The 12,655-nt window shown below is 43.7% G+C and overlaps 1 protein-coding gene across 5 annotated transcripts in view; it reads left to right on the top strand.

Annotated features, from left to right (window-relative positions):
- clec16a (C-type lectin domain containing 16A) overlaps nucleotides 1-6,951 on the top strand; it is a 66,048-nt gene extending 59,097 nt beyond the window's left edge. For 3 of the 5 annotated variants that reach the window (XM_062532614.1, XM_062532613.1, XM_062532616.1), the window contains one exon: nucleotides 4,192-6,951. In XM_062532614.1, coding sequence (XP_062388598.1) covers nucleotides 4,192-4,889 — 698 coding nt within the window. In that variant the 3' untranslated portion in view covers nucleotides 4,890-6,951. Of the gene's footprint in view, nucleotides 1-2,346; nucleotides 2,441-4,191 lie in introns of all 5 variants that reach the window. The other 2 variants (XM_062532617.1, XM_062532615.1) reach the window with 2 other exon arrangements.
- Nucleotides 6,952-12,655: the final 5,704 nt, after the last annotated feature.

The following is a 12,655-nucleotide window of genomic DNA, read 5'->3' as shown; positions in this document are numbered from 1 at the left end:
CATAGACGGTCCCTGGCCTACTCTTCTGTCCTAAGATAATATTTTTGGTTTCTGCCAGAGAGGTCTACACCAAAGTTATCTTGATTCGTTGGAAGCTATTGTTTGTACTGCAGAAAGCAGGCTGTAAACCAGGCTTTGATCTTTGGAAAGTGCTAGAAAGGAAGAGGGATGGTGTGTTGTGAAAAGCTTGTGGAAAGAGCAAAGGCATTCTGTCTTGCCATCTGTTGCAAATTTGATGTTGAATTTGCTGTCCATCTTACTCAGTGTCATTTCAGGAATTTTGCTGTAGGAATTACAGGAATTGCTGAACTTTCTTCTATTGTGTCTTTGCAATGGAAAGCACTACTTCTTTCATCAGTGTGTGTGTGTGTGCGTGTCTGTGTCTGTGTCTGTGTGTGAATGTGCATCTGTGTGTGCATGCATGCATTGTAAAAACAACAAAAACTCACGCTAAATATGGCAGAAACACTATGGTAACTCTGAGGGAATGATAAATAAATAGTTCTACAATATGTCAAGTTTAGTAGTGAGTCCGAGGCACTCAGGTGGATATTTGCTAGTAAAAACCCATGGCAGACTACTGGTTTTTATAGTTTTTATACCACAAAGCCTGTCTAGGTGTAGGCCTAAATAGTTTAACACCTGGCCATTTCACATTTGTCCAACCCTTCACCTCCATGAACCAGCCACTCCATGTCATTCAAAAAAAATGTTCAGGAGGGTCTTCTACATCACCCTGAAAAAGCTATGTAGAGGGCCATACATACTCTAAATTTAGAGAATAAAGTTGAAATATCATGTCAAAACTAGTTAGCAAGCCTACAGTTGTTGCTAAACCTGATTCTGAAGTACAATTTCAGCAAATCATCTAGGCTACACAAGGCCATTTGTTGAGTTGTCGGGTAACTGATTGAGTCTGAGACAGTCAGTGGCATCTACTTTGACTCTCTCCAAACTAGTTTTGATAGATACTTTCATGAAAAAATAGAAAAATTGAGGCGCTCCTATTCAGTAAAAAAGCCTTAAATACAAAAATGGCTACATGCCAACGCGTTTCAACACTTATGTTTTCATCATTCTTTTTATAGTTTTGATATAAAGATAGTTTTTATAGTCAAGATGAAATGTCGATATTAAAGTCGACATGATATGTCAACTTCTCGCAAGTTTAATGTCGACACGTTGAGATTACAGTTGACATGATAGAGTTTAATGTTGACATGTTGAGTTTAATCTCGTCATGGCAAAAATGTTTAATATATGGTGACAGTGCTAATAGATTATAAAAAAGAAAAATACGTTGGCATGCTCGGTAAATGTAATGTAACAATAGAGCTGAAATTTAGTGAAAGCATAGTCTACTGTAGCATTGTGCTGATGGGTCAAAAGTTGCATATTTAAAGGCGCGGTCTGCACAATCCTGGCACAGGATTTTTGTGCTATTCTGTTCACGGTCATATAGCCATGCACACGCTCAGACAGTCACTTCAGCATTGTTTATCATAAATGTGACCCTTCAAAGCTATACCAGTCGTTTCGGTAAAATTTACAAAATTAAGTTATTGACCTCACGTGAACGGCCATAAACTAAGCTTTCCAACGATATGTATATCGAGGGTATTACACAAACTATTGCTAAGATAACCGCATCCAAAGTTGACATGGTTCTCCTGTCAGGATATGCCAGAAGAGGAGAAATTACCTTTTTTAAGCAGCGTGGACAACAGGAATGACCGCAAATGTGTTGAATCTTCGCCGGGTTTAACAGTCAAGACGTATGATTTTCCTTTAAATTAGTTCACGATATGAAACTGTAGACTGTTTACTGTCGAATTATGCGAAAACGTGAAATTCAACATTTTAACCCGGAAGTTTGTTTATTGTGGATTTTATCTAAATAACATTGTGCGCAAAGCGACTGATTTCGCTTTAAAGGGTCACAAATGGGAAAACACTTATCAGCCTCAGTCCACACAGCTCAAGTTGACGTTAACCATTGCTTCCCTGAGTTCTGTTGTGGACCTGGTAGTCCGGTTGCTTTGCTTGTCTGCCTGTGATGTGCTTTGCGCTGTGTGTTCATGCTCACTGTGTCACATGAAATGCATCCCCTTGACTTGCACCCCTCAACTTCTGTCAGACCTTCATCTTAACACCTTTGCTTGAGAGTCACCTTCATATTTTCAGTTTTCTCTCCCTCTCTGTGTCTGTCTCTTTATCTCCCTCTCTCTTTCTATCTTTTTTCCTTTTTTCTTTCTCCCCTCTCTCCTCTCTCTTCTCTCTCTCTCTCTCTGCTCCATTGGTCTGGTCTGGCCTGCCCTGTGACCTGTGCCCTCTGTTCTCCTCTAGTCAGGTCTGGCAGGGGAAGCCGGAGGTGCGTGTTTGGTCTGTCAGAGGACGGCAGTGGCGGTGGACAATGGGTTTAGAGCTCCACGCAGACCAGGCATGTCTCTGTTTGACCCCCCCACCCCACCCCACTCCCAAACCCACCCCCAGACTCTCACCCCAGTCCCTTCCACCGAGGCCAACTCCCATGTCCTGCCCTCACAGAATAGCACAGTTAGCGCTACCAATCCTCCTAGTAGTATACTTGACTCCTCATAGATCAATATCTTTAGTGTTCTACTAAACTAGCCACAATCATCCCTTTTTACCTTTGTAATCATGCAATCTGAAATAGGACCGGGGCGGTAACCATACAAATGGTTCATGAAGTACCTATAACAGACCATGTGATTTAAGTTCAGTGTCTTTAAACTTCACTGATGGCAAATTGTCTGCAACCAGAACATTAAGGAACATCTGTGGAACATCTGTGTACCTTTAACCATAAAAACACATTTATTTGAAAATGGTTACAATTGAACTTTTTGTATTGAAAAGTATTAAGACAGGGTATTATAGAGTATTAAAACAGGCAATGCCGTTTTTGTTCTACATGAAGCACTGATTAGCTTTATCCAGAATGAAGGGGAGATAAAGGAATACCAAGAAATCTGGTTGCAGTTTACCTTCCATTGAGGTTTATGTGTGGCTGCAAAGGTGCAACCACACACAAACCCCAATGGAAAAAAAAAAACAGTCTCCAACGTAAGCCAGCTTTTGTGCAGTTTGAATTTGCTTTCAGTTTAAGTAACTTTCACTTTCAACATCACAACACTGGGACAGAGTTACAAAGATTTGTGTGACTTCAGATAAACCAGCTGTCTTTGGAAATGGGGTGAAATGAGGGTTAGTTGCAATACTCTTTCCTCTTGAATCCTTCTATAGGTTGTTAACACAATATGTCCTTCCTTCCTGCATGCAAGTTCACAAAGAGCTCTTCTGTGGTAACAAACATGTTTCTCTCTGAGATGACATACTGTAGCTGGCCGATGGAGTTAAGTTAGATTAGCGAGACTTGCCAAGTCTGAAGGGCTTCAAACCGCTGCCAGCACTGACTGCCAACACCTCTCATGTTTCTTTCTGTTTTTCACTCGCACACAGTCTCTCTCTCTCTCTTTTTCTCTCTCTCCCACAGACTTAAACACACACACACACACACACACACACACACACACACACGCACATACACACACACACACACACACGTGCACAAAAGATGCTCTCAGAGCTGGTCAGTCTCCCCTAAGTTTGGATTTCATGCCTGTTCTCTCTGCTTTGGTTAAGCTACAATCCCAATCTACCTCACCACACTCCTCCCTTTCTTTTCCTTGTTATTGTAACGTTCTTTGTTCCATAAAGTCATTCTCCATTGCCATGCATCTATCATTGTGTAAAACATGATCATTCACCACTTGTCACCAATGTGGGAGAATTTTGAAATTACAGGTTTTGTCTGAGGCATCATACCAAGGAGTGACACCTCAATTATGTGTCATACATAGCAAATATGTCATGGTCAGAACAGCAGACACAGACACACACACACAGACACAGACACACAGACACAGACACACACACACACACACACACAAACACACTTACTCATGCTGCCATTTACTTGGAAGGACCAACATTACCACCCCTGCTTACTAAGAAAGATAAAAAAAAACACCACGCAGTCCTTGTCAGAGGTCACAATTGCCTATCTCTACCACTGTGGTGTGGCGTCTCTTTTTGTGTGCTTGGCGGTGTGTTTCTGTGAATGTGTGTGTGTGTTTCTGTGAATGTGTGTGTTTGTGTGTGTGACAGATGAGGCAGCATTGGCCGAGCGCACGCCTCCGCCCTCCTCCTGTGCGGGCGAGGGGGGGGAGGGGGGCGGGTGCGCGGAGCTGGCGCTGGCCCTGGCACAGCCGCTGACGCCCGCTGCCCCTCTGCCTCCTCCCATTCCAGCCTTGGCCCTGGCCCCCAGCCTGACGCCGGCCGCCCAGCCCAGCATCTCGCTGCTGTCCGACCCCAACACCGACGCCCTGAGCGCGGACTCGCTCACGCTGCTGCCCCCCGCCGACCCCCCGCGCCTCCGCAGCTTCAGCACGCAGTCGTCCGCGCAGGACGACGCGCCGCCGCCGCCGATGCCCGCGGTGCCACTGCCCGACCCGTCCGAGGAGGAGGAGGAGGAGGACGGTGGGAAGCCTGAGGGGGATCCAGAGCCACAAAAGGAGGAGGAGGAAGAGGAGGAGGAGAAGGAAGCCTTCGCCGCCGAACCCAAAGACGAGCCCTCGGCGCAGGACGCGGCAGGTGAGGATTCGGCCGAATCCGGTCAGCCGGAGCCGGAGGGGAGCCCGGCCTCGGGCGAGAGTCCCGGAGAGTCCGCTCCTCAGGCTGAAGGTGAGAGTTTAGGGACGGTCCCCGAGGCCGAGGCGGGCCAGGACCAGCAGAGCGAAGGAGCCGACTCCCAGCCGGCAGGAGCAGAGACCGCAGCGGAGGGAGCCGGCGACCAGCCAGAGTAGCCCCCCCCCCCCCCCCCTCGCGCGCGCTCAACTCAGCCGGAACCTGGGACCAGGATGGGCTGCGACGAGACCAGAGACCAAACGGACCAACCCCACACACGCAGGTCTTCTGTTGCACCAACAGTCACACACACACACACACACACACACACACACACACGAGTGCTGCTTTGGACTCCTGTGTTGCGGTGAAACATGTACACAGACATGCATTCAGAAGCTAGAAGCTCTGGTTACTCACCACAGCTCTGCTCTGTGAAAAAAAAAGAAAACACACACATTTCTTTAGAATGCATTACAGCCCTTAATGAATGAGTTGTTTGTTCAGGGTGAGGCATTAGCGTTGGTGTTTTTGTCTCTTGCAAAGCACAGCGGTTTTCTCCAGTATGGTGCTGTGCATATGTTTTCTGTGTGAGTGTGTGATGGGGAGAGAGCGTATCGCTTCATTTGGTTTTTTAGTATTCTATGAAAGCACTCATTTTGTTTGTACATAGGTGTGTTCAGTGTCCGAAAATTCACATATTGTTTGTCAAAGTGTGTGTGTGTGTGTGTGTGTGTGTGTGTGTGTGTGTTTGTGTGTGTGTGTGAGATTGCGAGAGTAAATGTGTGTGAAAATAAGGGAGTGTGTCCATGCTTTTACAGTCTTAACACTGAAGAATGTACGCTGACCCCAGAGGGTCTGACCAGCGGTGCTCTCAGGAGGGACGATGTCACCACCACACACATCCCCAACCCATTCCCCAAACACACACACACACACACACACACACACACACAAACACACACAGGTCTCTGCTCTGACCCTGCCCCGATATCTCAGCAGCTCTTATGCTGGATACAGCTGTTTTAACTGCCCACTCATTCAGACACACACCGCCTCTTCACACCTCTCCAACACGGAACTGTTGTAACACACAGGGATTCCACAGAATTGACACGTTTGACGCAGTCCATCATCACGTAGGTCTCCCACCAGACATGGGCTTACCCCTTTGCTTTTGCTGCAACTAGCGAGGCTCCAATCTAGCGTAGTGTTTAGAATGCATTTTTTGTTTCCATAGGAACAAATGCTCTGTGTCTAATGGCGTTTTGGTACTTGTTGAATTTGAGAAAAACTAATATGATTTCACCCCAGTTCAAAGTTGTCTGTTTGCTCATCCTCTTTTTAATTGCTCACACTTATGAAGATGTATTAGGAAGTTTTGATAAGGAAGAGGTTGAATTGCTAAAATGATTCTGTGAGGCAAATTGAGAAGCCGTCCTATTGTATTTTAAATCTGCCTATAAACAAACATATACACACATGCATATACACTTAACAGTTACATCTGAAGGCACACTTAATGAAGATAAAAAAATCTTAATGTGTAAAAGTATTGTGCAATGTCTTTAATTTGTACGTTATTTGCGACATTAGACACTCGGAACACATTTGGAATACCAACTGCACAGCCAGCATCCCAAACCGGTTGCATCCTGTTTTTAGAGGCTTTAAGAGGTATATATTTTCTTAGCAAAGGTGTATATCTGTCATATGCCTTAAGAAAAGATGATAAGGTGATGTGTAATAAAATAATAACAATGATAATAAAAAACAGAATTATCTAAATGCTTGTGCTGGCCACATAACACGGGAGACATTCTGCCTGTAAACGTCATGTTTAGTTGCTATGATTTAAAGCCCCCCCCCCCCCCTTTGGGAGTACATGTCACTAAGACATTTTCTTTGTGTGCATCTTCTCAAAACAATGTCAACTGTCCGAGCTTGCTACAATGCCCCGTGGGTAGTGTCACACGCCCACACAAAGTATTTGTTTTGTTTTTAAAGGAATTTTGAAGCAATACTGTTGTTACCTGTGCTCATATACTGAACGACAGTCTCTCCATACTGTGGTTTACTGTACATACTTTGGTGAAGAAGAAACTAGCCATTGGCATTAACAGTATAATTTGTGGTTTTGAATGTTTGTATGCTGTATAAATGCCACCTGCTTTTAATCTGCTTCTGTAATGAACATAACGGCAGAAATTACTAAGAAATTGCAATAAATTATTCTACTTATTCCTGTGTGTGTGGCCTGGTGTCTGTTCTCCTCATTAAAGGGATATTGCGCCATTTTTGGAAATAAACTCTTTTCATCATCATTTCGAGCAAAACAATTGATATTCACCTTTGTCCCGTTCATCTAGCCATTCTGTGAGTCTGGCGATACAGCTTTTAGCTTCAGCCTAGCATAGATCATTGAAACAGATTAGACCAGTAGCATCTCGCCTGCTAGCATCATGTTTAAAAGTGACTAAGATTTCTGGTAATTGTCCCATTTAAAACGTGTCTCTTCTCATGTTAGAAAGTGCAATAAGACCAACTGAAAATGAAACCTGGTGTTTTTCCAGGCTGATTTGACATGGAACTACACTCTCATCTGGCGTAATAATCAAGGCAACTTGCAGCAGACAACAAGCAGTAGTATGCCTGATATCACTGTGCCCATGGTATGTTTGCAATGATTCAAAGCTTGTAGCAAAGATTCTTTTTCAACCGGCTCTGCTTGTAGGCCTAGTGATTAACAGAATATGTGACACTTTTGCTTTGGGATTTCCCTATATCCCATATGAGTCTGTTCATGACTCTTTGTGCTACGTCATTCCACTTCCTGTTTCATATTAAATCCCAATTCTAGGAATCTTGCCCGGAAGTGTGCTCACTTTGTTTTTGGAACAGTTTTGTTTATCCTGTAGTTGATCGGTCTCTGGACATCCTGTCCACTTCACGGATGGCTCGCATGGCTCAGACAGCAGGCAGTATCGGGCTTAGAGACTGAAAGCAGTGTGTTTTGAAAGGGCTTACTGGTCAGCCCTCAGAATGTGTGGAACTGGACACACTGTCCCTTCCTCAACGTCCATCATTTGGCCCCCTCTTTCCCTGCTATCTCTCTCTCTCTCTCTCTCTCTCTCTCTCTCTCTCCCGGGCATTCCAGACACATGTAAATGTTCTAAGTTCAGACCTGTTAGCAATGCAAAAGTGAAAGTAGGTCTCAGGTTACTACTATTCCATAGAGGCAGGCGTGTGAACGCTTTGCCCAAGGCACTGTTTGCCTGTTCTACCCCATCAGTCTTTACATGGAAACATGACTGATTTGCCTATTACAACAGCATATTTCCTCTCTCTTATTGCTATTCTTCAGTCAAATGGTTTCCAGTTAAGCGTGTGCAAGGAAAGTGACGTTTGAAGGGATCAGTCAATGCCATTGTCTGTTTTCGTAGCTGTCTGCACGATATTGGAAAGCTTTGTTTTTGCTCCATCATTTTATGCAAAGCAATTGTTTGTACAGCATTTATACAACATATTGTAACATTGTTTAACACTAGACATTAGGCAACACCCGTATACACGGGCTCTGACACTAGCATCTAGCATTAGCCCACCTATCCCGCTAGCATTAACCCAACTACCCCTCTAGTACTAGCCCATCTACAGGAGCGGACCTATGTTCCCCAGGTCCTATGTTCCCCGGGTCCTATGTTCCCCACTTTGTATGGGACCGGGGAACATATGACCCTTTTTTTCTTAAATTTTAGAAAGGGTCCTATGTATTGCAACCGGGGAACATAGGACCCTTTTGGGAAAAAACGGGGAACATAGGACCCGGGGAAAATAGGGATGACCCCCCCCCCCCCCCCCCCCCCCCCCATCTACCCTGCTAGCATTAGCCCACATACCCTGCTAGCATTAACCCATTTACCCTGCTAGCACTAGTCCACCTACCTCACTAGCATAGCCCTCCTACCCCACTCCCGCTATACAACCACAGACCACTTCCCTCCCCTCTTTAGTCTGTGGCCCTACACTGCTATACTGCACGTGGACTATCTGTCTACCTTAGGCCTCAGTGGCCCTCATCTATTTGCGCCTGATATTCATTACCTATTTATGAACTATTTCTATGCCGTGCAATATGGTCTCAACAGCAGTCCATCCACAATTTGTACTTTTCTGCAAGAGCTTCAGAAATTAAACCGCAAAGTAAAGAGCAAGCACTGAAAATGATTAAAGCAGACATACTCTGAAACAAAGGTAGAAAGTGCAAATAATTAAAGTACAAATAAAGTGAAACAGATGATGGTAGAAGACACTACAAAAGACTATCAAAATATATGCGGAGGTTGAGTCATTCATTCAACATCCTTTGTACTCGCTAGCTGTGGTTAGGTAATCTTGAGTAACTCATCCCTTTTGGTACAGTGTAGTCCTCTGTGAGAGCTCTTACCAGTGTTGTCAGATTGGGTTGAGTGATTTCCGCCCAATTACGTTCAAAAGCCCGCCCGCTTCAGCAAAAAAAAAAATATTTTTTTTGTCATAGAGAACCATTTAAATAAAAAAATTACTTGCCCGCCTAAAGCTTATTTTCCCCCGCCCCACAAAGTCAAAAGAATCCCAATTGGGGCGGGCACCTGCCCAATCTGGCAACATTGTCTCCTACAGTTAAAATTGAAGTTGCTTCCTGTTGTCCATGATCCCAGTTCAGCCACAGCCTCATGTGATCTCCAAGCTCTGGGGTGGCCTCCGTATGAGCTGATTTCCCAACTGATAATAAACGTGTTTTTGTTTGTGTGGTTGTTTTTCAGTCATTTGTTCCTTGAAATTGAAACAATGATTGAATATTAGTTTCTGATTGAAGGAGGACGGTCGAAGAATCAATTTTCAAAATGATTATGTGGAATGTTTGTCAATATTTATCACCTTAAACAAAACAAAAGTTGGCATTTCCATGGTTTAGTCACACAAAGTCTGGTAAATGGGTGAATAATGATAACCTTATTTCCAGCTATTTCAAATGAAATGTCACAATGGCAAGGCAGAGGAACTAAGACATGAGGCATAAGGAAGGACACGAACAGCTAATTTCTCATGAAAAATCCACTGTGAGGGAAGTGTTGTATCACATGGAGCATTTCCTTTCATCCATTCAACTGCTGCCGGTGGTGTTAGTGAACACTTAAGAGTCTGTTTGGCCCCTTGTTTCCCAGCATAGTCACGGTGAGATGTGTCATGATGAGGAAGGGGCTGATCACGTGTAATCCTCAAGAACCGATGTTTCAGATCAGTCTGAGCCCTCTGGGGCTATACTTGCTGTCTGCTGGCCAATTATGTGGCTATTGTCACAGGGAGGAAAGGGTTCTAACACATGGGGCTGAAACAGAGGTGTCAACCTTCTGTTTGTTTGTCATTCTATCTCTATCTCTCTCCTCTCGGTCTCTGTCTCTCTTTCTCAGACACACTCATATGCGCTCAATGTTTGACTTTTATGTTTTTTTTTTTTCTTTCTTATTTTCTCACCCCCCTCCCCCTCGCCACTTTTTTTCATCACCACCTCCACCTCTACAGACAAAGTGTTATAGACATCACTTCCTGTTAGGTCATTCTCATGTTATGATCAACTGAGCAGTTTTTACTAAAAAGCTACTAGTTATGTGGGATGCTGCTGGGTCGGGGGAGCTTTATCAGAAAGACACCCTCCCCCTCTGTGCTGGTAGAGTGGAACAAGTGCTTCTAGGTGCAGCTGAACACAGGCTGACATGCCAGCCCACTGTTTCTCGGTGTCGACCACAAGGGACCTTCTGCCTTGATGTGGAGTGACAAGAAGTGTTGTCATAGTAACCGTGAGGCAGACAGCCTCTATAGAGCAGCTTCTTGGAATTCAGAGTTGTGGCTTCAGAGGTAGTAGTGAGCTGAAAAGCACTCTGTGTGTGTGTGTGACAAACACACACACACACACACACACACACACACACACACATACACACAGACCAACATAGACCAACTCTCCCTCTTACTTACCTCAAGTGTCTGAAGTTCTGGATGGCTTGACTTAAGAGTAGAGCACTCATTCATGAGTTAACCAGTATTTCTCATGCCGAGGCGCATGTCTCAGACAGTTGAAATATAGGAAGTAGTATTTATTGTTGAATTAACTGTTACCTATGGTCTCCTCTGGATTGTAGCTTGAATGTTATTCCTCATTTTTGTGAGCCGCTTTGGTTAAAAGAATCTGCTAAATTAGTACATATAAATGTAAAATAAATATAAGTAAATTACTTTAAATGGAAATTATAATGTGAGGTCAGTTGTGTGTAAGTGAACTAATTAATTAGTCAGTTGAAGTCAGTTGTGTGTAAGTGAACTAATTAATATTTTATTTTTAATATTGTCTTTGGACAATCATTCATTTTGTTCATTATATTTGTGATTTGTGATGTGATGTGAAAGCTGCCTGTGAACGGCACATTCCCTCATTTTATATTTGTGTAGTTTGTTTTTCCAGAAATAACAGAAAAGTGCTACACACTCTGTTCCATGCATATTGATTCATTTGATAATGTTTTTGCCGTAAGGCCTGGTTTTCTTAAGCTGCCCATTTTGATTAATTGATGTGTTTTAAGTGGATTTCTATAGATCAGTTTTCCTTGACATGACTTGACTTGCCTTGACACGAGACCTTCAGAGAGTAACCCCCCCCCGATTTTACATGATCACACTTAGTTAAAGCCTGTATTACCTGAGATTACTTGGCGACCTATTAAGGGATTAGATGCCTCAGCCTCAACAGAGCTGCTTGTGTGTGTCTGTGTCTGTGTATGCACATATGCTGAGAACTGATTCAGTAGAGATTAGGACTTTTCAGGGAAATACAACTGTCTCTTCCTGGAAGTGACTGTTTTGATGGGCACTGGTAACCACAGCCCAACAAGGAAGCCCTTGACCACAGCACAACAGAAGCTCAGCTATCATCCCTTGAACCTTAGTGACCTGCCAAAAGCTTTTCGCCAAGGAGAGAGTATGTACTCTTACCTTCAACTGGGGTGGTATGCATGCATAGAAACACTACAATTTGAAATGCGGAAAATTCTCAAGCCAGTTGGATGCAAATAGATTTGATCATAAACTCATGTGAAGTACTGTCAAACATTTGTATATTATGCATTTGAAATATTCCAATTTTAGATTCTGGAATATTTGCCAGAAGTATAAATTACAATGAAAAACATGAGACAGGCCTACAACTACTGAGGAAAGTTGATCTTAGAACTGCACTTTGATTTCTTTCTCTTATTGGCGGAACAAATGAGCTATTCTTAAGCAGTGATTTTCATCTGATAAGGTTTCCTTCTTTTTATAGTCACATGCCTTATCTGTGAATTTACAGTCCTTTCCCTCAGCTCTTGCTTTCGTTTTTGTTTGGACACATAACTGAACTCTCTGGAATACCTTCTGGAATACTCCAGTCGGAGGCCAGGCCCTCGTTTAGTTTTTTATCTCTCTCAGATTTGCGAGTCACAAAGTCAGGTCTGTCTGAACCTCAAGTGACGTGTGTGTCTGGACCAAATTACAGTCCTGTAGTCATTCAAATGTGTAAGGGGAAACTGTCGATACCCAGACACACACAAAACTCCCCATACTTCCCCATTCAGAGTAATCACAAGTCTTTGATCTGAAGTTTACTTGAACTGGTGCGGCGAACATTAAGGGCTTTCACTCTTACTCACTTTCTGAGTATCAGGCTGTCCTGATCTCGTTTTATTGGTAGCATGGATGACTCGAGTTAGCAACGTTCTGTCTATATGGCTCCGCCTCTCCCTCACACTGAGTTATCGCAAGCTCTTCCATTTCTTGTAAACGCATGTCTGGGTGCTCAGCGATTACTGTCACCATAGCTCCACCTATCCACCGCGTATCCTACACAGATGAATCACAGTAGTAATCGCAT

Source organism: Sardina pilchardus, chromosome 3, assembly GCF_963854185.1.
Source record: "Sardina pilchardus chromosome 3, fSarPil1.1, whole genome shotgun sequence".
Taxonomy (NCBI): Eukaryota; Metazoa; Chordata; class Actinopteri; order Clupeiformes; family Clupeidae; genus Sardina; species Sardina pilchardus.
The sequence above is the reverse complement of the archived record's forward strand: the minus strand, read 5'-3'. Positions and strand labels throughout refer to the sequence as shown.